Source organism: Camelus dromedarius, chromosome 9 (genome assembly GCF_036321535.1).
Source record: "Camelus dromedarius isolate mCamDro1 chromosome 9, mCamDro1.pat, whole genome shotgun sequence".
In the NCBI taxonomy this organism is placed as follows: Eukaryota; Metazoa; Chordata; class Mammalia; order Artiodactyla; family Camelidae; genus Camelus; species Camelus dromedarius.
Genome location: NC_087444.1, coordinates 64,296,625 through 64,321,084, shown reverse-complemented (window position 1 = coordinate 64,321,084; position 24,460 = coordinate 64,296,625). Strand labels below are relative to the sequence as shown.

The 24,460-nt window shown below is 48.1% G+C and overlaps 1 protein-coding gene across 1 annotated transcript; it reads right to left on the bottom strand.

Annotated features, from left to right (window-relative positions):
- Positions 1-1,139: 1,139 nt before the first annotated feature.
- On the bottom strand, positions 1,140-24,106 carry WTIP (WT1 interacting protein). Its single transcript, XM_010989126.3, has 8 exons — positions 23,368-24,106; positions 17,504-17,605; positions 7,465-7,532; positions 7,241-7,303; positions 6,944-7,074; positions 6,125-6,176; positions 5,377-5,445; positions 1,140-2,447 (listed from the first exon to the last, which is right to left on the bottom strand). The coding sequence occupies exons 1-8, from the start codon at positions 24,032-24,034 to the stop codon at positions 2,307-2,309; spliced, it is 1,293 nt and encodes a 430-aa protein (XP_010987428.3). The 5' UTR covers positions 24,035-24,106; the 3' UTR covers positions 1,140-2,306.
- Positions 24,107-24,460: the final 354 nt, after the last annotated feature.

The window sequence follows — 24,460 nt, the reverse complement described above, 5'->3', positions numbered from 1 at the left end:
GGGAAAGAGCTTAGAGAGCAGGGACCCCAAATTCTGGGTGTTGGGAGCCTAGCTTATTCATGACGCTGAGATCAGAAGGATCTGATCAGGAATTAAAGCATGGGGCAGGGGTGGATCCAGGCAGAGGGCACTGCATGTGAAAAGGCTCTGTGGTAAGAGTGACAGTGAGGGTCACCAGCCCTGGAAGAGGGCACTACAGGGCCACGAAGCCCAAAGAGAAAGGGCAAAGTGGGGCCAGAGATGAGGCCACTGCCCCCAGGGTCATGCATTCCCTTGGCTGGGACTTTTGGTAAAGTCTGGCACATGAACTCAGGTGACGAACTGGGTGGGGTAGCGTGGTAACCAGGACAGAGCAGATGTGGAGAAGATGGTGGCCCCCACGGCCAGAAGACCAGGGGCCACCTCCACAGCAGACACAAAGGAAGAGAAAAGAGAAGAGCTGAATCTGTAACGAGGGGAAATCAAGGGCAAAGTGGCTTTGACACTGGAAGCCAAAAAGAGGGCAATCAGAAGAAAGCTTTGCAATAACTGGCTAGAAAGCAAAGCAGCCCAGCTCAAGAAGAGAAAGCCAGCAAGAGCGTCTTCTTCCTGGAATTTACTCTCCTGCCCCACTGGGATCACCTCCTCCAAGAAGCCACCTTGATCCTGTTGAAGTCCCTTTCTCTGGGGACAACGCCTCCTGTCTCGGACCTCTTCCTTTAAATATTTGGTTAATAATCCCCAAACTCACTGTGCAGTTGCTCCAGGCCTCAACCAGTTGGACCCCAATGGCTCCCAATTCCCCTCCTATGCACCCCAATGAGCATTCCCAGCAACATTCTGGTTCCCGGGTAGGAACAATCCTACAAGCAAAGAGACCCTTACATCTAACAGTGGGGGGAATGGAGGGCAGAGGCAGTGGCCAAGAGGAGATGGTTCAGGTTTTCACAGGAACAAGCAGACTTAAAATATTCCAGGAAAACCCCGTGATGGTTTATCGTGACTGGGGAGACCACCCACAAGTGCACATCGAACATAAGCCATCCATGAGAATCTAAGCTTCCCAACGCTCTTGTGTCTTTCAGGGGGAAAAAAAATCTATTTCCACAAACCACGTTTCATTAGGTTTAAGACACAGACACAAAGAAAACCCCACAGTATTCTAAAGTCTGAAAAGCAAACACATTATTTTGAGATTTTAGAGGAATTTATACAAAAATAGTTAAAACGACGTTTTACCGCTTGAACACTGGCTATACGATATACAAATTGGACATTTGTGAGTTTCTTGTAATTTTCCTAAGAAATAACAACCGTGGGCCAAGTTTTTAGAAGAAAACTATATTCTTTTTAAAGAAAATGAAAATATTCTCAAAGAAAAAACTTAATTTAAGTCAAATCATTTGCTTTTGTCGTGGAGCCTGATACACACTGCTTTCCTGCAACAGGTGGGCAGGGTGCCCCCTCGCGGTGACACCTGTGGCTGAATTCTGCATGAGAAGGTGTTCTTTTTCCTTCTGAGAATGGGGAGGGTTTGAGAGGGACAGTCTCCAAGCCAGGAGCCAAGGAACGGGAGACAGGGCGGGATTATGGCTGAAAACACCCATCAGAATGCCGGTGGCCGAGATAAGCAGTGACCACAATGGCCAAAAGCAGGACTCCTTTGCAGGCCCGACTTCCCAAGGGTGTCATTCCTCACCCCCTCCAGTGTCCCCACCCAAACAAGGCATCCTTCCCACCCACCAACGGGCAAGGCGCTTATGAGACAAACACGCGTGCCCTCCGCCACCCCCCGCCTGCCAGACCACACCCCGCCCTGGGAGCTCTCTTGAAGGGGGGGTCCCAGGCCCTTTCCATACAGGGAAACGGGCTCCCGCCACGAGGCCAGTCGAGGAAGGGGGCGGTGCACCCCGCCCCTGCACGTGGTAATGGCCATCTTCGGCCCCGTAACCCACAGCCGGTCTGGGAGCCCGCCCCCGAGGCCCCGGGGCGCAGGGGGTCCCGAAACAGAAGGCCGGGGACGGGGCGGGGGCGGGGGCGGGAGGCAGGCGGAGCCCGGAAGGAAGCGGCTTGAGGAGGCACAGACACAGGTGAATAAATATAAGTAGCTTCGCCGCGGGGCCGGCCCCTCGGACAGCAGCTCGGTGGCAAGTGGGGGTAGGGGTGGGGGTGGGAGTCGGCGGCCGCGCCCCCTGACACAAAGCTCGGGCACTGACCTGGGTCACCCGTCGCCCGCGCGAGCGTCGAGAGACACGCGCGCGTGCGCACACACGCACACGGACACACATGCGCACACACACAGCGCCAGGGCGGGCTCCCAGCCCCGCTCAGAGCTCCGTGACGTGCACAGCAGGTGAGGGAAGTGGGCCGGGCCGGAGGCGCCGCAGGTGGCAGCGGCGGCACAGCAGGTGGCCCTCCAGGGGGTAGCAGCGGCGTCCGTCCTCCCCGCTCAGCTGCAGCCCGCAGTCCTAGGGGAGAACACAGCCCCGGCGCCAGAGTAAGCAAGGGGGGCACGTCAGAGACCTGAAGGGCTCTGCACACCTTCCGCAGGACTTTGGCCTGTACTCTTTGGGGGAGGAGGAATCGGCAGGACAGTGTTGGACCCCCTGAACTGGAGATGCGTCTTACACATCCAAAGGAGACAGCGAGGAGGGACGTCGTTGGACAAGCGCCTGGGGTCTGGGAGAGACGACTGGTCAGTAAATGGGGCATCAGCATAAAAATGTGATGGTTTTTAACAACAAAACAACAGATTACATCTCCCCGGGATTGCAGATAACTAGAAGAGAGGAGAGCAAAATCAGCTGAGCTGTGGAAGCTCCAACTTTAACAAGAATAGGATCTGAGCCAAGACTTCTGGGGAAAATAAGTGAGGAAAATCAAAAACAGCTGGCCTTAAGAGCAGAGACTCTAGGAGGGAGTGGTCAGCATGCCAGAAGTTGCTGGGAGGTTAAGACAGTGACACCTGAGAAGCATCTCCCAGATCCGACACCTGGGGGTCACTGGTGACCTCAGGAAGGGGGGAGGGTCAAATGCCTTACCCCAGTGGCCTTAAGAGGTAATGGAACAGAAGAACTGGAGACATCAAGTAAACAAGGAATTTGGCTTTATGTCCCCTATCTTACCATTTTACCACTGTGTGATATTTGATAGGCTAATTTTCTCTCTTTAACAAGTTATGTGATTCATATTTGACCTCTGTAAATGATGGGCAGGAAGTGTGAAGCCACAGAGGGTGTGCTGGCAGAGACAGTGGGGCACCAGGCAAGCCCACTGGACAACTTTTCCTTCATTTTGCCCCCCACCCCAAGGAGGCCCCTTTGGTGACACTCTCACTACATCCAGGGCTGAACTCCGCTGGCCTCGAAGCTTTGACACTTGTTACCCAAAGGCCCTGAGACCAACACCTGCCCTGCCCCACACAGGTGATGAAGATGGGCTGCTGCCATGGAGTCTCGTGTCCCACGCAACTCAGGTCCCAGGTGTCCTCCATGTCCTGTCTGGCCACAGCCCCCTGACTGGGCCTCCTAGTAACCACCAGACACCAGAGAAGGGAGGAGAGGGGGGCCTGGAGACCCCAGTTCCAAACATCCAAGGGTCTCCCCTGGGAAAGCAACATGCCTTACAGCTCTGAGGCGCTGGGTATGCTCTGCCCGCAGCTTGACTTGCTCCTTCATTCTCAGCATCAGCCTTTCCCTAAGGACTGTGCTTAGCGATCCCAAAGGGACACAGTGGTCCCCAAGACAGCAGAGCAGGATGCCCTACTGCTGTTGCTGGAGGAACTGTGGCCCCTCTGTAGGCCACGTCCGCTCTCCATCCTCCCTCCCTGGTCCTCCGGCAGGATTCCTGTTCCCATAGGGCCACTTGCCATCACCAAAGCAACCTGGTTCCAAACTGACCCTTGATTTGAGATTTGAGATTTCTTGGTGACATACTGGCTCTTCACTGGGGCTCTGGAACCCAACACATTTTTCTTGGTTTTTCTCCTACCTCTCCGGTCACTCATTTAGGCAGCTCTCCCTCCGGGCAGCCCCTGCATGCTGGTGTTCCTTGGGCTATCCTGAGCCCCTGCCCCTTCCTCTGCAGCTCTCCCTGGAAGACCTCACTTACTCGCCTGGCTTCAGCGGCCATCTACATGCCCATGAAGGAACTCTTGCTTACAGCCACGACACTAACTGGAACGTCCCACCTTATCTTTAACAATGAAAAACTGTGCAAAATATATGAAACAATGATTCTCAGACTCTGAGCAACAGGTAAGACAGGCCAGTGATCTCTGAGAGAAGGGAAATTAGTGAGGTGAGCCCCCAGTTACTACCTGGAGAGATTTTACAGGGGGCTCAAAGAGAGCCCATTGGTCTCCTTGAATTGAGAATTTGGGGAGGCAAAGGTAACTAGAAACCACAGGGGCAGAGTATCAGAGAGGAAAGAGCTAACATGCCAGTGACTCCTGAAGCCAGAACCTTTATACCAGCACATCTAGCTGCTGCCTGGACATCTCCGCTCAGGTGTCTCCAGCTACCAAAAGTGAGAACATCTTATGCCTTCCTCCTCTTGCCCTCACTCTCTCCTGCGATCCTAATGGACACCTCCCAACCCCCAAACTCCGTGTCCAGTCACTGACCAAATCAAGTCCCTCGTACTGTCTAACCAACACCCAACTCCATCTACGTTTCGGAACCCAGGACCACAACCCTGACTCTTCAACCTCCTCAGGGAACCCCCACCCCCACTCCCTCTTCCCCTATTCATTCTCTGCATGGCAGTGAGTGCCCTTCCTAAAATCCCTATGCCACCGTGTCATCCCTTTTCAGTCCTTCTCTATTGCCCTCAGGGTAAGTCCACACTCCTCAGCTCCTGTGGCCTTTCGTTCCCAGCTCCTGCCAACTTTTCCAGTGACACAAGACAAATACACTCACCATCACACTTTAGCACCTTCTGTTTCCATTGCCTGGAAATGCCCTTTTCACTGTCTCCTTGGCTAACTCTTATTCATCTTTCAAGTCTTAGTTTTGGTGTCACCTCCTTTAGAAAGCCCTCCCTGATTTTCCCAGGCTTCCTATGTGCTCTGAAAGCTCCCGTTGATAGCAATGATGACCCTGTATAAATACTGCCTGAGTACTCATCTCTCCTATGAGAGTAGGGACTGTCTTTATTCTCTATACACCCACAGCACCCCCAACCCTGTAAATCCTCAGTAAATATTTGATTGAATGAGAAACAGAGGCTGAGAGAGAATATATCTTGTGGGGAAGGGAGAGAGCTCAGTGGAGGAGGACAGGCAGAATGGGGCAGAACCATGAGAGAGGAGGTGGGCCCACAGGACACTAGGGGAGGAGACCAGTGTGGGAGGGCGACCGCCCTGGCCACCAGCCTTCCTGGAGGGCCCAGGCTCACCTCACAGTGATAGCATTCCACGTGGTAGTCTCTGTCCATGGACACCACACGGATGGTTGTCTCACAGCCCTGGAGGAAGAGACAGGGTGTAAGGCGAACCGTGTGTGGCAGCACACACCTGCTCAGCGTGCTCCTGTCATGGGGGGTGTGCACTCACACCAGAGTGAGCACTGAGGTGGGTGCCTCTGTGGGGCTGGAACAGGCATTGGTAGGTGCACATGAGTGGATGTGCGTGTGCCATAAACATCCTCCCATGATGAGGGCCACCGTTGAGGGTGTGTCGGTGTGTGTGTTCACATTCTTTTCAGTTCTTTGGGGTCAGTAAAGACCACTGCCAGCCCTGCTTCCCCAGACACAGCATGTGTGGAAGGCCCAGCGCCTGAGAGAGCTGCCCCACCCAAGGGTGCCTCCTACACAGACCGCAAGCCTCCCTCATCTGCTCCCCCCACCACTTCGGCCTGCAGAGCTTACAGATCCAGAGGACAGTCTTCACGTCAATGGGCAATGGTGCTGAGGGTGGCAGTGGGACAGCTAAGGAGCGAGGGCCACCATTTCCCTCTAGCTCATGCAGGGACGGCTGCACCCTATGTGCACTAGGCACCACACACATCCCACAGCCCAAGGGATATGGGGCAGGGGCACCTGCTCATCCCTCTCACTGGGGCCCAAGACCCTCGCCAACCTGAGCAGGACTGGCAGGGCTGGACAGGACCAGGCACCTGATCATCTCCGGGTGAGTGGTTCCTACCTGTGCAGGGAGGATAGGACGGGCACAGGAGGCACATTTTGGTGCAAAAACCCTGGAGGAATAAAGAAAACCAGAAGTGACCAACTGAGTGACCAGAGGCCAAGAGCATGCAGACAGGTCCGCCCACAGTAGCCCCATAACATGGTCCGAGCATCAGGCCCCCTTTCCTTGTGTGGACATGATGGGGTAGGAGTGGCCTCTGCCACACCTTCTTGGCACTGGCCTTTTGTGTGTCTCCCCAACTCACCCGCACCCCATCACCTCCTCCAGGATGGCTTCAGGTTCTGCCCTGGCCTCTCTCTCATGCTTCCTGCGAGTCCTTGCCCCCAGATATATAGGCTTGGGCCTCCCCTAGCAGAGACCCCTGCAAAGCCTGGCTCTACACTGAGTACCAGGAGCCTATGCCCGGCACCAACCCCATGCAAGGCAGCAGCATGAGACCTGAGCTCCGACGGCTGAGCCTGGAGCCACAGCAAGGGAGAGTGGACTGCCTGGTCACGTGGCTATCAAACAGGCAGAAAAAGACTCTGCAAAGACCCCATGCTCCCATCCTAGGCAGAAGAGTCCTGACCTGGCCATTAGAGCAGAGGGACAGATGCTGGGTGTGGCAGCCAAGAGTCCCCAGCACTAGGAGGAGGAGGGCACTGAGACAGAGGGCTCTAGGCAGAGATCTGTGCCTCGCCCCAACCACTGAGCACACACAGAGGCTGGAAGTGAACAGGCCAAGGATGGAAAACACAGACAAGCAAGCAAGAAAAATGCTCCTAGGGGAGGCGAGGAACGTGGGAGTCACATTGCTCCACCACGCCGGCTACTCACGTGTGATAATCTCTGACACAGTAGATGTTGTTCTCCACGTCCACAGTGAAGGGCACCCCATCAAGGCACTCATTGCACACGGAGCACCGGAAACAGCCTGGGTGGTAGGACTTGCCAAGGGCCTGCAGGATCTGGGGGTGGGAGGCACTGAAGGGTCAGTGCAGGTGGAAGGCTCAGCACAGCCCCCGGAAGTCACTCTGGCTGTCAGCCCCTGGCAGGTCTACAACAGGTGAAAGGGTGGGGTCCTCAGACTCCACCCATGTCAGAGGGCTCCAGGAGCCTAGGGGAGGTTCTCACCATCTCCATGATGAGGTGTCCACACACGCTACACTTGTCAGCCGTTTGCTGGAACCCGGAGTACTGGGAGGAGACACAAGATCCAGGCTGTTACGTGACAAAGGGGCAGTCACTGCCCAGCGAGCACCTGCCTCCTTGGCCTTAGGTGTCCATGTGAATCAGAAGGAGGGGTCCCCGCCCCTGCTCCCACCCATGGCACCAGCCAGGGCACAGCTTTGACTCACCAGGAAGTCCTCCTGGCAGTACACTTTCTCACCCACATTGTAGAATGCCTTCCCGCGAAGTCGTCTCCCTGCAAGGATGAGGGTCAAGAAGGGGGTCCCTGGGTCGCTGGAAACCAGGGGTGATGCCCCTGCTGCCATTTCTCAGCACTTCTCTCCCTCCTCCAACAAATGAGAAATGGATTACAGATGAATTTTTAAATTTCCCTCTAATGTTATTATCATTATGCTAATCAGTTATTTTTAAAAAATGAAACATAATGTGTTGTTGACAAAACTGTTGTACCAGGTTGTCAGAGCAAATATATAAAGATTTGTTTCTCAAATGTAAATTGAAGTTGTGATAATTTACAAATATATATATTTGCTCTAAGTTCAGTTGAACTCGGAGCAGGCTTTTCAGAATGAATTTCTTACTCCAGAAACATCAGAAGTATAGTTCTCACTAGGTGAAGGAACCCAATATAAAAGAGGTATCCTCTATTCCAAATATGCAGGTAAAGTTCAACATCCGCGAATCAGTCAACGTGATACATCACATCAACAGAATGAAGGATAAAAATCCTATGATCATCTCAATAGATACAGAAAAGTCATTTGATGAAATTCAGCATCTTCTCACAAAGTGGGTACAGAGGGAACACAGCTCAGTGTAATAAAGACAAGCTAACAGCCAGTACCATACACAACAGTGAAAAGCTGAAAGCTTTTCCTCTCGGATCATGGACAAGACAAGGATGCCCACTCTCATCACTTTCATGCAACATAGTATTGGAGGTCCCAGCCAGAGCCATTAGACAAGAAAAAGAAATAAAAGGCATCCAAATTGGAAAGGGAGAAGTAAAACTGTCACTGTCTGCAGGTGACATGATACTGTATATAGAAAGCCCAAAAGATGCCATTAAAAACTGTTACAACTAATAACTGAATTCAGTAAATTTTCAGAACACAAAATCAGTACAAAAAAATCTGTTGTGCTTCTTTAACTAATAACGAACTAATAGAAAGAAATTAAGAAAACAGTCCATTTACAATTGCATCAAAAGGAATAAGTATCTAGGAAAAAATTTAACCAAGGTGGGGAAAGACCGATATATTGAACACTACAATACATTAATGAAAGAAACTGAAGAAGACACAAATAAATGGAAAGATATTCCATGCTCATGGACTGGAAGAATCAGTATTGTTAAAATGTCCATACTACCCACAGCAATCTATACATTCAGTGAATGCAATCCCTATCAAAATTCCAATGGTACTTTTCTCAGAAATAGAATAAACAATCCTAAAATATGTATGGAACCACAAAAGACCCCAAATAGCCAAAGCAATCTTCAGAAAGAGGAACAGAGTTGGGAGCAACATGCTCCCTGATTTCAAACTGTATTACAAAGCTACAGTAATTAAAAAGTATGCTGTCAGCATAAAAACAAACACATTGATCAATGGATCAGAATAGCAAGCCCAGAAATAAACCCACACATAAATGGTTAATTAACTTAGCACACCTGTTAGGATAGCTATCGTCAATGAAACAAGAAGTAGCAACTATTGATGAGGTGTGGAGAAAAGGGAACCCTTGTGCAGTGCTGGTGAGAATGAAACTGGTGCAACCACTGTGGAAAACAGTATAGCGAATCCTCAAAAAATTAAAAATAGAACTAGTACATGATCCAGCAATTCCACTTCTGGCCATTTATCTAAAGAAAAAAAAACATTCTAATTAATTCAAAAAGATATCTGCACCTCTATGTTTACTGCAGTATTATTTGTAATAACCAAGATATGAAAACAACCTAAGTGTCCATTGATGGATGGATAAAGAAATTGTAGAATATATATATGCATGTGTGTATATATATATTCTGTACAGATGCAACAGAATATTATTCAGCCACAAAACAAGAATGAAAATGAGGGGGGAGGGACACTCAGTAGTGCAGCACGTGCTTAGTATGCATGAGGTTCTGGGTTCAATCCCCAGTACCTCCATTAACAAATAAATAAATAAACCTGATTATCTCCTCCCCCCCAAAAAAGAATGAAAATTAAATCTTGCCATTTGCGACAACATGGATGGACCTTGAAGGCATTACGCTAAGTGAAATAAGCCACACAAAGAAACACAAATACCATATGATCTCTCTTATATGTGGAATCTTTAGAAAAACAAACAAGCTCATAGATACAGGGAACAGTTTTGTGGTTGCAAGACACAGGGGGTGGGGGGTGGGAAAAATGGGTGATGTGGGTTTTTTTTCAGTTTAAATAAATTGAATAAAAACTTACAAAGAAAAAGGCATCCTTGTCAAACCCATAGCCCCAGGAGACCTGCCAGGAGCTATGTGAGGCATTCCCGTTGAGTCAAGAGAAAGATGACAACGCTTAACTAGGAACAAGAAGGAAACTCAGGGAGAGGGTACAGCTCAGGTGGTAAAGCACATGCTTAGCATGTGCAAGGTCCTGGGTTCAATCCCTGGTACCTCCTCCAAATATAAATAAATAAATAAACCCAATTACCTCCCCCTCATAAAACAAAAGAAAAAATAGAAGGAAACTCTTCCACCTAATGAAGGGCATCTATAAAAACCCACAGCTAACATCAGACATGATAGTGAAATAGTAAATGCTTTTCCCCTCAGGATTCAACACTGTACTAGAAGTGCTGGGCAGTGCAATAAGACAAGTGAAAAAAATTTAAAAATTGGAAAGGAAGAAGTAAAACTGTCTTTAAACACAGACGACATGATTGTGTTGTACAGAAAATCATAAGGAGTCTACCAAGAAACTACTGGAACTAGTAAGTGAGCTTAGCAAAGTATAGATGGTCAGCATATGAAAATCAAAAATATTTTTATATTCTAGCAACAAATGACTGGAAAATGAACTTATAGTAGCATCCCACACACCCCATAAAATACTGGAAAATGAACTTATAGTAGCATCCCCCACACCCCATAAAATACTAAGGGATACATTTAATGAAGATGATGTGTCTGACCTTACTCTGCAAAACCAAACTTTGCTGAGAGCAATTTTAAAAGAGCTGCATAAATAGAAAGATACACCATTGCTGGAAGACAGTTCTCCATTGGATCTCTTCCATTTCTGCACATCTTTCAAACAGAGGGCCAGCAGCTTTCATTCTGGATTTTCTTGCCAAGGGCGTTTCGTGGAGCAAACTGCTTAGAAGATAGAGATTGCATCTCCCTCTGAAGCAAAGGGCAGGTTTGTTTGGTGTCCAGTATAATAAAGATAAAGTGCTTCTCTGGGACAAAGGTCAGACAGCCTTGCTGGCAGCCCATTATAAAAGCCTGGGATTCCCTAAGCTCAGTGTTCCTCAGCCCTGACATACAGACCCACTGCGTGTGCAGCACGCACCTGCGCCCTCCACATCACCCCTTTGGGAACGGGGAGGTCACACAGAACAGACATGAACGTGACGCTCACGCCGCTTGCGGGGCTGCGAGGATCTGCCCCAGGAGGGTCACGTCTTCAGTCAGCATGCATGAAACATTGGCTATACAAAGAACCTAGAATAGCCAAAATAATCTTGAAAAAAAAAAAAACAGCAAAACTAGAAGACGTACACTACCTATTTTAAGACTTACAGTAATCAAGACAGTGTAGTATTGCGGTAAAGAGAGACAAAAACATCAGTGAAACAGAATAGAGTCCAAAAATAGATCCATAAATATGTCAACAAACATACAAGTGAGAAAGCACATGGTGCCAGAACAGCTGGATATTTATATGGAAAAGAAAATCAGGCTCAATTCCTTACCTCGCACTGTGCACAAAAATTAATGTGAAATGGGTTATCAACTGAAACATCAAAATGAGAAACCTAAAACTTCTAAGAAAAAACAAAAGAGACTAGCTTCATGACTTAAAGGGGTACAAAAAAATTTTAAATCACAAAAATAGCCATTAAAAAAAACTGAAGAAAATATTCACAAAACATCTGAGAACTTGCATTACACACATATATATATATATTCAACTAAATAATAAAAAAGAAACTCCCAATTTAAAAACTGACTTGAACAGACTTCACAAAAGAAGATATAAATGGCCAAGAAACAGAAAAAAAGAAGCTCCACCTCACTGGTCACCAGGGAAATGCAAATTAAAACCACAGTGAGATACCACTTCACACCCAAAAGGATGGCTAAAAATTAAAAAGACTAAAATATCAATTGTTGGCAAATATGTAGAATAACCCAACTCTTTTATATTTCTGGTGGGAGTATAAAACGATACATGCCCTTTGGAAAACAATTTGGCAGTCTCTTATGAAGTTAAACATACACTTAGCCTATGACCCAGAAATTCCATTCCTTAGAATTTAACCAAGAGAAATGAAAACATTGGTCCACAAATGACCTGTACAAGAATGTTCATAACACAACCTAGTATCTAACAGTTAAATGGACAAACAAATCGTGGTATATTCATACAATAGAATCCACTCAGCAATAAAAAGGAGTGAGCTACTGATACAAGCAACAACATGGATTAAAAAAAAAGACATGCTTAGCAAAAGAAAGAAAGCAAGCCACAAAATAGTACATACAAAATGACTGCATTTATATGAAATTCTAGACAGACAAAACTAATCTATGGTGGTAGAAATCAGAACACTGGCTGGGTGGATGTGATGGGGGAACACATGGGTATCAACTGAAAAGAAGGGAATGCAGAAGTTTCTCAGGTGTTCAAAATTGTCTACATCCTTGTTAGGGATGTGAGTTATATAAATTTATCCAAAATCTTCTAACTATGTACTTAAGATCTGTTTTCTGTCTGAATGTAAATTGTACTCAACTAAAAACAAAAACAAAGGTACACCGAGTACATATCGTGCCACAGTAAAGAAGTGCTCAAAGAATGATGGAGACAAATCAAGAGGGCACAAGAACCAACGGGGAGGGACTTCCTCTGGTCAAATTTGAGACAATTCGTGCATTAAAAAGAATAATGATGGTGTTGCAATATATTATTACATGAATACAAGTCCATGAGTAATGAGAATACGCAAAAAATAAAAAATATATTTGCCTCCATTTAAGTATAAAACTTTCCTTAATAAAAAGCTTTCAAACATTCCCTAGAGAAATGCACCTTCAATGTACACCTCAATGAATTCACAATTTTTGATTCTGGAATTTGACTTCCACAATCAAAAATTACAAAATACATGAGGAAACAATGTATTTATCACCAAGAGTGAGAGGAGAAATAATAAACAGAAGTAGGACTTCAAAAGTCATCAGATACTGGGATTATTAGATACAGAATACAAAATAGGTATGTTTAATATGCTTTAAAAATAAAAACAAATGTCCAAAAACATGAAACTACAAAGATTTCTTGGGCAAGACACTAAAAGCGATGACTGTAAACAAACAAAAAAAGATAAATTGGACTTCATTAAGAATTTCTTTTCAGCAGAAGACATCATTAAGAAAGTAATGAAGCAATAATAGGTTAGGAAAAGAATTTACAACACACATATCCAACAAAATAAACACCCTTTTACCCAAGATGCATCAAGAAATCCAAGAAATCAATAAGAAAAAGTCAAACAACCCAATTTAAAAATGGGCAAAAGACGTCAACAGGCACTTTACGAAGGCATTCAAATGGCCAGTGAACATGTGTATGAGTCATGACTACTTATCAGGGAAATTACAATCACATTAAGTTACCACTCCACCCCTACCAGAACGGCTAAAAGACTGACAAGGCTAAGTGTTGGCGGCAGTGAGGGAAAACTGGAATTCTCATACATCGCCAATGGGATTACAAATCGGTTTGTCTACTCTGGTAACCTGTTTAGCTATATACTAAATACACTAAAGCTACACAAATACTACTCCATGACCCAGCAACTCCAGTGCTAGAGAAATAAGTGTAAATGCCATCAACAGATGTACCAGAATGCTCCTAACAAGTTTTATTTATAATCACCAACTTATGGAAACAGCTCAAAAATCCATGTAGAGATGACTGGGAAGGGGCACAAGGGAATCCCCTGGGGTGATGGAAATGTTCTACATCTTGATCCAGATGGTGATTACATGGGCAGTGGATACGTAAAAATGGATCAAGCTGTAATACATATAAAATTAGTGGGGTTTGCACCCTTTATATATATGAAATCTTGATAAAAAGCAAAGGACTACCAAAAATATTGAGGCAGATTTGGAAAACAAAAAGAGAACTTGTAAAAAGAAAATTTTTTTTAATCTGGTTACTGAAATGAAAAACTTAATGAAAGCGTTCAATTAAACACAGCTGATGAGAAAATTCAGTGACTGGATTCCAGCTTCTGGAAGATAGATCTGAAGACAGATCTGTTAAACAGAATGCAGCAAAGCGAGACAAGAGAAATGGGTAACATGGAGAAGAGGCTGAGAGACAAATAGAATAGAATGAAAAAGCCTAATATTTCTAACCTGAATTTTAGAAGTAAATAATAGAAAGAATGAAAGAGAAGCAAATTTTTGAAAAATAATAGCTAAGATTTTTCCCACATTAATAAAAAACCTGAATTTTCAGATTCAGGAGTCAATAATGAATACAAAGCAAGACAAATAAGAGGAAACCCACACCTACATATCACACTATAAAAGAACACTTTAAATTATCTCTACTTTTTATAATTAATATGTGAAAGTATTTTAAATATTCTAGAAAGTACTCCTTGGAAGTTATATTTGTGGCAGAATACTGTTTGTTTTCCCACGTGTCTCATGGTGTCTTCTAGTAAATAGAGTTGTTGTTTTTTTTTAATTCCAATGCAGCCAAATTTATCAATCCCTTCTTTTAAATTTGGCACTTTTTACGTGAAAAAAAAACTTTCTTAACCAGAAGGTCGGTTTTTCTAAAATTGTCAAGTTTTTCTTTACACATTTCTTTGATCCATCTGGATTTGACTTCAATTTTTAAATATGGATAACCACTTTTTCTCAGAACCATCTGAAATGCCTTCTCTATCTTTTATTAAGTTTTTGCATAGAGTGGGTCTGTTTCTGGACTCTCCATTCTGTCCCATCTGTCTATCTGTCTATCTTCACGCCACATGCAATTTATTAATGTAACTATATAATACATATTGGCACCCGGTAGTGGTGTCAATACTTAATTACCCTCCTCAAGATCATCTCAATTATTCTTCGCCTTTTGCTCTTCCATTGAAATTTTAGAATTAGCTTGTCAAATTCATGAAAACTTGCTTAATTGGAATTACAAGGCATTATAGATCAATTTGGAAAAAACTGACATCTCTACACTACTGAATATACCCATATGCAATAATATATGAATACAGATATACTCATGAATATATCCATGAATATGGCATATTTATTTTTCTTCTCTTACTGCAATGACTAGGGCCTCTGTACAGTATTGAATAGAAGACTGCAGGCATCATTCTTCTTTCCTCTTTTAAAAGTACATTTTTCTTATATTTCACCATTGAGTATGATGTTTGCATAGATTTTTAGTAACCAACTTCTATCAGGTTGAGAAAGTTCCCTTTTATTTCTAGTTTGCTAAACATGTTCATCATGAATGAATGTCAGATTTTATTGACTGCTTTTTCTACCCGTATTGAGATGACTGTACAGTTTTCTTCTTTAATCTGTTAATGAGGTGAATTACATTAATGATAACATTAATACTGTAAATCCACTAGTATTCTTCAGATAAGCTCAATCACAAGCTTGATCATAAAATATGATCTTGATTATACAGTGCTGAATTCAGTTCCAGTGGAAAAAAGAAGGGAATAAATAAATAGTAGAAGAAAAATTCCCAGAACTGAAGGGCAAGTCTCCAGTCTCACAGAGCTCTGTGTGTGCCCAACACAACCAATGTCACAAAACCTACACCAAAGATAAATAAAGCATCCTAAGCCAGGCTGCTGCACTGCACAACTTCAGGAGCACCATTCCTGCTGCATCTACGTAAATGGCACCCCCTGGAACTGGGCAGCTCACAGCCACTTCCAGAGGCCATTTATAGCCAGGATTTGTGCAATATAACAGCCCTCTTCTTGAGAGCTTCCAAAAGGAAAAATGAGAATCAGAATGGCATCAGAATTTAGCAGCAGCAATGGCTTCTGGAAGATAAAACTATGACTTCAAAATGCTTACTGAAAATTATCTCCAATTTGGTAATCTCTTCCCAGTCAAACTATAAATTGTGAGAGTTGAATAAAGGCATTTTAGTCATCCTGGAATTCAGAAAATTTATCTCCCACGTGTCCTTTCTAAGATAGCTACAGCAAAACGCCGGAGACACTTTTGGCTGCCTCACAGCTTTGATTCCTCTCTACTTTCCAAGTTGTGTCCAGTATCCAACCTTATATCAGACAGCCTGGTATATTTTCAGGGAAATCTGAATCTATACAGGTGGGCTTGATTAGTATAAAGATAATTCTTCTTCCCTTACTACAATACTGGCTCAGAGACTCAGGCAATTTAGTCAATCAAATCACAGCACCCCACCCCACCCCTCGACATGGGGATGGGTTCAGGAATGGATGTGTGAGATGACCTGGCCAATGACATACAAGGATATCTTTGCTAGGTGGAAAAGAAGTTTTCTGCCCCAAACGCACGACCAGAAGAGATGCCCCCTCTTCCTCCAGACCAGTGGTATGCTAATGGAAGCTGCCTCACACATTTCACCACTGTAAGAATAAAGCCAAACCCAAGGGAAACCCAGCCAAGATACTCATAGAGCCTGAGCCACTAGATCAATCCCAGCCTGAAGCCAGCCCCATCTCTGAGCTCCCAGTTCACTAAGAGTTTGCGCCTCCTCAGCAGCTTTTCTGTTATCTACAGCTGCAAGATTCCAGGATACAGTAGACTCAATCCAGGAATGAGTGCACAGAATGAGCACTCCACAGGGGTCCAGAGGGCAACTGGCTCAGACTGACAAGAGGCCAGGAGCTCCCGGGGGAACTCAAGAGAATGCTTGCTATAATGGAGCATCTGGGGGAAAAACACTGAAGATATGATAAGTCAAGACAACACAAGGGGAAGAAAGGTTAAAGAAGAAAAAACACCAGGAAAAGTAAAGACTACCGAAAAAAGGGGACATAATCCCAGTATAATTCCTGGCTCTGCAGTGAATGACATTTATATAGTAATACAGACCTGGGTTACTGACTTCATCACAGCTTAGGATGTGACCACAGTGAGAAGATGGAAAGAGGAGAGGGAGAAGGACCAGTACAAGAACCTACTCCTCATCTACCACAGCAAATGTAAGTAAATCACTTCTAAAACTGATACATCAGGAAACAGCAGTGTATGCTGTTAGAATATGCGGGTGTCTACTAGAAGAAATTGCTAAAAAATACTCAGAGGCTGCCTCTGGGGAACGGGACCAGGGGTGGACAGAGAAGTGGTTTTTGGCTATTGCAAAAGTAGCATCTCAGGACTATTTGACTTAACACTGTTTACATATTAAATTTTTATAAAATAAAACATTAAAATGTTTATGTAAATAAATAAAAGATGTCAGCTCAGGAGCAAAGCCTGAAAGAACAGCAGGAAAATCAAGAGTGCAGACTTACTAGGTTGGTTGGAATGACAGTTACTTTTTCCTTTTACAACTTTGTCTAGGTTAAATTATAACATTCACAGTGTATACTGTGTGGAAAATCAGGACAAAAAAAATAAATTGCAGGGGAAAAAATATCAGCCCCATATCCAGGCAGGCAGAAGGCACATCACTTGGCTCCACAAGCCCCACCCGGGCAGCCAGAAGACATCGGTACCCTGCCCAGGACAGTGGGTCCAAAGTCAAGGGCTAGAGGAGCAGCAAAAGGCTCCTCCTTGGCCCCACACCTCCTCCCAGGGCCCCGCAGATCTGCCCAGGGGCCTGGGCCTCTCAAACTGTCCAGGCCAGAAGGAAAAGGGCCACAGCTCAGCCTCCTCTACACTCCGCCGGGGCCGGAGCCAGGTGGTCCAACTGCCTGGGACTTAGGTGCAAGAGGGATGGGGGAGAGGGTACCTACCACAGGAGTCGCAGGTGAAGCAATCGGTGTGATACAGGCTCCCCATTGCCTGGCACGCCTGCCTTGCTCCGTAGATGCCAAGGCCACACTTGATGCAAATGCCTGCGGAAGGAGAGGCAGGAGAGAGCAGCGGTTAGCACCAGGACTGTGCAGTTAAAAGGACATGCATCTGACTCCCCATCCTAGTGCTGTGCACCCACCCTTGGGCAAGGGAACTTGCAGAAGCCTCCACTGCTCTGTTACTAATGGCTAACACAGGGGTAATACGGGTACCACTACTTAGGGTTTGCTGCTGTTGTTTGAGGATTCAGACAGTTTAGCAGAGCACCTGGCAAAGACAGAGCTAACTGACAGCGTCCTCACCATCAAAATTATGACAACACATTTATACCTAGAAAGTTGTTCTAAGCCCCTTCACCTGTAACCTGCTCTGACTGACGTAAAGTCCTTTCTGCTGTCTGTGAATCAAAAGGAATGAAGACCACACAGGTACATCCAGGGCAGAGCCACTGACCCTCCAGCCGCACTTCCCTCATCTGTACCATAGGTCAATTTATTCTCTTGTTCGGTCAGCACAATGACACTGATGCCTTTGCACAGTTCAGGTACCAGAGATGCTGTAACACACCAAACAAATCCCCCGCCTCAAAAAGCCTGTATTCCAGTGTAGGGAAATGGACAAGAGGTAAACCACATCTCAGGTGAAACAAGAAGGCTGATTAAGAATATGTCTGAGTGTGGAGAAGAGGGAACCCTCCTACACTGTTGGTAGGAATGTAAATAGGTACAGACACCATGGAAAACACTATGGAGATTCTTTAAGAAACTAAAAATAGAGTTACCATATGATCCAGCAGTCCCACTCCTGGGCACATATCTGGAGAAAACTCTAATTTGAAAAGACAAATGCACCCCAACATTCATAGCAGCACTATTTACAATAGCCAAGACTTGAAAGCAACCCAAGTGTCCAACAACAGATGACTGAATAAAGATGTAGTGTATATGTATACAATGGATTATTACTCAGCCATAAAAAAAGGAATGAATTAATTCCATTTCCAGCAACATGGATGGACTTAGAGATAATCATACTAAGTGAAATAAGTCAGAGAAAGATAAATATTATATGATATCACTTATATGTGGAATCTAAAAAAATGATACAAATGAACTTATTACAAGCCAGAAATAGACTCACTGACATAGAAAACAAACTTACGGTTACCAAAGTGGAAAGGGGGCGGGAGGGATAAATAAGGAGCTTGGGATTAACAGATACACACCACAATGTATAAAATAGATAAACAACAAGGACCTACTACTATACAGCACAGGGAACTATATTCAGTATCTTGTAATTACCTATAATGGAAAAGAATCTGAAAAAGAATACACATACACATACATACACACACACACACACACACACACACACACACACACATTTAAAACTGAATCACTTTGCTGTACACCTGAAACTTTGTAAATCAACTATACTTTAATAAAAAAAGAAAAAAGAATACATCTAGGTGTGTAATTTTAAATAGAGTGGGGTCAGAGAAGGCCCTGGTGACAAGGTGATATCTGAGCAAAGGTCTAGGGAAATAAGGGAGGGAAGATGCTCCGCAGGAATAACTGGGTGGACATGGGGACCACCCCCGGCAGCACAGGGTGGGCTGCTCAGCAGGGAGGGGAGCCGGGTGACCAGCAATGCCAGGGTGAAGGCCGGCACTAGCCGTAGGGGACTCTGGCCAGCCCTTCTGGAGACCCAGACTGCAGGAAGCCAGCCCAGATGTCAGAAGTCCTTTCACAGATTCACCCAAGATCTCCCACACCACAAAGGGCCCCACATGCCCCCCCGGACCCTGTCTTCCGGCTGCTCCAGGACATGATGCCCTCACCCTCTCCCTCCTGCATTCCACCAGATCTCTCTCTATAACATTTACCAAGGTTGAACCTCTCTCATCTTCAAAAAAAAAAAAAACCTCCCTCCCCCACCAGCCACCCCATTTCCCCTTCCCCTCAGTCAAGAAAGCAAGCTTAGTCCACAGCCAGTCATCTCCTAACTGTGCAGATCTACGGACTTTCTGTTCTGATCTTGCTGGAGAGAGACCTCTCCTCCTCTTGGGCTTCCAGTATATGACCCACACTGGGCTTTCTGGTTCTTCTCTCTTTCCAGCTCTACTGCATACTTCCCTCCTCTGTCCTGGACCTCAGTCTCCCCAGGGGAGGGAGAGCCAGAGCAGATGCCCTCAAGTCAGGCAGGTGGGGACCCAGGTGAACAAAGAAGAGAGCCATGCCTGCTGGAGGTCACAGCCACCCCTCAACTCTGCTGACAGCTACCCAGTGGGAATGCAGGGCCAACACTGCTAAAGACTCTGATTTTTCAAGAAAAGCTAGAAATCTTCCCGTACTGAAATTAACCACTAACTCAAATGTCTTTCAGAAGCCAAACACACTGTGTCTGTAGGCCTCCACATGTGGCTTTACCCCGTCTCCCCAGGCAGTTCCACCTACTCCCAGCTGCTCATCCCTGCCAAGGGATCCCAGAACTCTGCCCACTCCGGACTCCTCTCCTGAGCCACTGATCCCCTTCCCGGGTGGCCCCAGACCACCACAGGTCCAGAACAGAGCTCTGGGTTCCTGCTCAGGAAACAGCATTTTTGTGTAGCCAGTTTCAGGAAGCATCCAGGTCTATCCTGTCTCTCTTACCTCCAACTTGGAATCCCAGTTACTCTGTTCCCTAATCTCTCCCCTCACTTCCACTGGCCTGATTCAGTGTCATCAATTCTCATCCCAAAGGCTGTTTCAACAGCCTCCTCACGGCATCCATGCCAACCCCAATGATCCATCCCCAAAATTGCAGCCAGACTTTTTTTTTTAATTTATTGTTGTATTTATTTTATTTTTAGAGGAGGTACTGGGATTGAACCCAGGACCTCACGCATGCTAAGCATGCGCTCTACCACTGAGCTATACCCTCCCCTCCAGACTTATCTTTCTAAAGTGAAAATGACCCACCCTCACAATTTCATTCTTGTCCATCAATTCTGAAACCTGACTTTGTCACTTCCCTAAGTTACCAGAAAACACGGTGAAAAGAACAGAAGTCAGCTGCCTATGGGAAGCAGGACAGAAGGATAGACAAGAGAGGAAGTTACAACTTTTTATTATTCATTTTTTGGCTCTATTTGATTTTTTTTCTAAATATGTGCTTGCATCACAAAAATACATTGAAGATGGACAACGAGGAGCATGAGGTACCTCCAAAATTCAGGGAGTGGAATGTTTCGGAGGAGAGTTGACTCCACCTGTAGATTGTAGCAATGAGATCCAGACCAACAAGGCCCAGCAAACACCCTCTGGGGCTGGGGCTGGGGAGTCACCAGGGTCCTGAGCAAGAGCTGGGCCAGTCCGGTGGGAGGAGACAGCAAACGGCTGAGGGAGCTGGGAGGCGGATAAGCCAAGACAATGCCAACCAGACAAGGGAATGGGAAGATGGGAAGATGGGCTGACAGAAATGTAGGTTTGGGTTTGCTGTTTTTTCCTGTCTTCCTTGTTGCTGTTTAATGAAAGACCTTTGTACATATTAATAACCAAAAGAAAAGGCCAGTGGAAAGAGGAAAGCTGAGGATGGAGGAGATAAAAGTTGGAGATGGAAGGACTCTCATTCTCAGATCTGGACGTGGACTTGAGAGCCTGTGAGGAAGGGACGTGAAGCCAAGGGGACAGACTGCAATGGCTGACCCCAATGCTCTCTGCAAAGTAGAAAGCAAGGGCAGGGGCTGAGGAGAGAGGCAGGCTGCTGAGGGAATAAAAGACGGAACTGATCAGGGCTTAGGGTGACAGGTGGTGCCCAGGAGACCATCAGTCTGCCGCCTAGTATAGCAATAGAAAAGGGAAGTCGGCGGGGGTCTGCAGGGCAGATGGTGATGAGAGGAATCAGAGGTCCTGGTGAGACGCAGGCTGCAGAACAGAAGACTGCCCAAGTTAGGCAAATCCAGGGTGTGGCCTTGGGCGGCAGACAGGTCACCAAAGTTCATAAGGTTCCAGAGGCCTGAGGCTGCCGGCTGGCTGACAGCAGTGGAACTTGGTGAGGAGGGACACGTGAGTTCCACAGACATCAGTGAAAGACCGAGAGGGACAAGGAGGTGAGCTGGTACCATGGCCAAGGAGCAGGGATGGCACAGAGAAGAAGAAACACACTCAGGATGAGATTTATCAGGGATCACCTAAGCTCATGCTACCTGCAGACTTCCTTTAAAAAACAGGAAAATGCTACCTTGATCTGGTTGCTCTTTATTAAAACCAAAGATCTATCATTACTCACCTCCCACTCCCACGTGGCTTCAATGGGGGTAGCAGCTCCTCTTAGAAAGGATGACCCACCAGCCTGTACAGTCTTGTACCATCAGCCCCTTCACTTCTCCCACTGTGCCTGCGTCTGGCCACCTCAGCTTCACACAAAGATTCACAAGGAGCTACAGAGGCCCAGAGAACACACCCCAGCCCGGGCGCTACAATAAGCTGGGACAGGAAAATGGGGAGTCTCCCCGGGAGAGCGTGCTGGGAAGTTATTCTCTTCAGAAGGCAGCCCCAGCTTCTGCTCCTTGCACCCATCTGGCATGAGGGGCAACAACTTCCTAACTCATCTTCCTGCCCCAGGACATCTGAGAGCAGCCACAGGACCTACCAGAAACCCTTCAGCAGCTCCCCTCCCAAAGGTAGGCTGACCCTTTGGTCTACATGCTCCCTTGACCACCGGACCCCTCCTGGTCTGCAACCCCTAGGATCAGAGTGGAACAGTCCACATCCTTACTCGCCTCCTTTTGTCCACATTCTTCCTTCTGCCAGGAATGCCCCCACTGGTCTCTCAAACCGCCTCCTTCTCGCTCAAGATCCAGTTCGGGGCAGTCCTGAGCTGTTAGCTGGAATGAACGCATGAAAGGCACAAACCCCAGGACGGCCTCTGTCCAAGACATGATAACCACCACCCCCTCCAAAGCCAGGTGCCTGCTTATCATTAAGGGAAGTAGGGAAGCCCCTCCCAGGCCTCCTCTCAGAACCTCAAGCCTAAGAATCCTGAGATGTCCAAAGGACTAGGGATCAAAGGGCCACGGTCAGAATAGGAAAGGGAGGCTGTCGGAGATAAAAGGTCTTTGCAAATGATGTGAAGCAGGATTCCCTTTGGAAACATCCCATATACACATCATAACCCAGAGCGAGGACAGTCCAGTGTGACCAGATCAGTTCCCTCCCCCTCAGGGTGGGCTCCCCCTCCGTGGCGCACTCTGCCTCCAGCCACTACCACTATCAAAGCCTCAAGTCACAGGGGTCGGGTGGCATCTGGGCCACACCACCTCCCTGCCCCTGTCCACACCCTGTACTGCTGGGGAAAGGGAAACACCGGGACGGCGGGGGCCTGCACCACTTCGGTGGATCACACAGCATGGAGTACAGTGAGCTGAGGCAAGTGCCAAGGATTAAGAAGAAATTATTGGAAAAAAACTTATTCTGCCTACTACCGTGACTTCTCTCAGTTAGGAGCCGTGCATCCACTGACTTAGCCAGAACTCCCGGCCTGGAGCCCAGAGGCGAAGCTGCTGTCCCAAATAGACCCCAGATCCGGTGGTGCACAGTCACACACCGTCTGCGGAACAAACGTCGTCGGCTCTCCAGCCCCACGGGAGGGAGACAAGTTTTTTTCTATCCTGGCCCTTCGTCCAATGCCCAGCCTCTGGCCCACCTCGCGCTCTCCTGGGCTGAACAGGCCGCCTATCCGGAGGATGTCCCCGACCCCCGACGAGGACGGCAGAGGCCGGGGACCCCGGTGCGCAGGCGGCGCGGCCGAGCTCGCTCACCGAAGTAGTCCCGCGCCGTGCGCGCCTCCAGCGCCCGCTCCAGCTCCCGGGTCAGTGCCTCCAGCCGCCGCTCCGCCGCGCTCGGGCCGCCCTCCCGGCCCGAAGGCAGCTGGAATGAAGGCAGAGCGAACGGGGCCTGCCCGGCAGGCTCCGGGGAGCGGGCCGGCGCGGAACAGGCGCCGGGCAGAAGCAGGTCGGGATAGGCGCCGGCCGAGCCGCGGGAACCCAGGCTGGACACGCTGGAGCGGGCGCTGCCCACCGACGGCGGCCCGGGGCCAGGGCGCGGATCCGAGCGGCCGGAGCGCGGGCTGCCGTGGCGCTGGTCGTAGCCCAGGCTGATGCCGCTGGAGCGGGCGCTGCCGCTGCCGCCGCCGCCGCCGTCGGAGCCCGCCAGGCTGGCCCGCGGGCTGCCCGCGGGCTGCGCGCTGAGTTCGGGGACCGCCGCGCGCCGAGGGCCTCGCTCCCCGCGGCTCAGTCCGTCGGCCCCCGCCTCGGGGCCGCCGCCCTGCCCTCTGCGGCCCAGCGCTTGCGCCGCCTCGTCTCCCGGCCCCGGCCGCGGCCCCCGCCGACCCCGGCCCGGAGAGTCACCACCCGGCTCCAGCTCCCGCAGGGCCAGCCCGGCTAGGAGTAGAGCCGCCTCGTCCGCGGCCACCCGGGAGCGCTGCATGGCCCGGCCCGCCGGCCCCGGCGCGTCACCTCCGCCTCCGCTTCCCGCCGCCGCTCCGGCCGCGTCGCCGCATCGTCCGCCCGAAACCCGGAGCCCGCCCTGGGACCCCTGGGCGCGGGGCGGGGCGGGGCCGGGGCCCGGCCGGGGTCGGGCCGGGGTCGCTCCGCCGGCCACGCGGGTTCCGGGGGCCTCGGCGCTCCGCTCGGTGGCGCGCGCGGCGGAGGAATGTACACTCGGAGGCGCCGGGCCGCGCCCCCTCCTCCCCGCGGCCGCGCGGGGGCCGGAGGGACTCCTTTGTGGGGGCAGGAATGCGAGGAAGGAGACGGCGCTGCGGCCTCTGGAATGTGGGGGGAGTGGCGGCGGCGGTGGCGGCGGAGCCGCGGTGTCCGCGCTTCGCCGGGAGCTCCGAGGGGCGCCGGGGCTGGG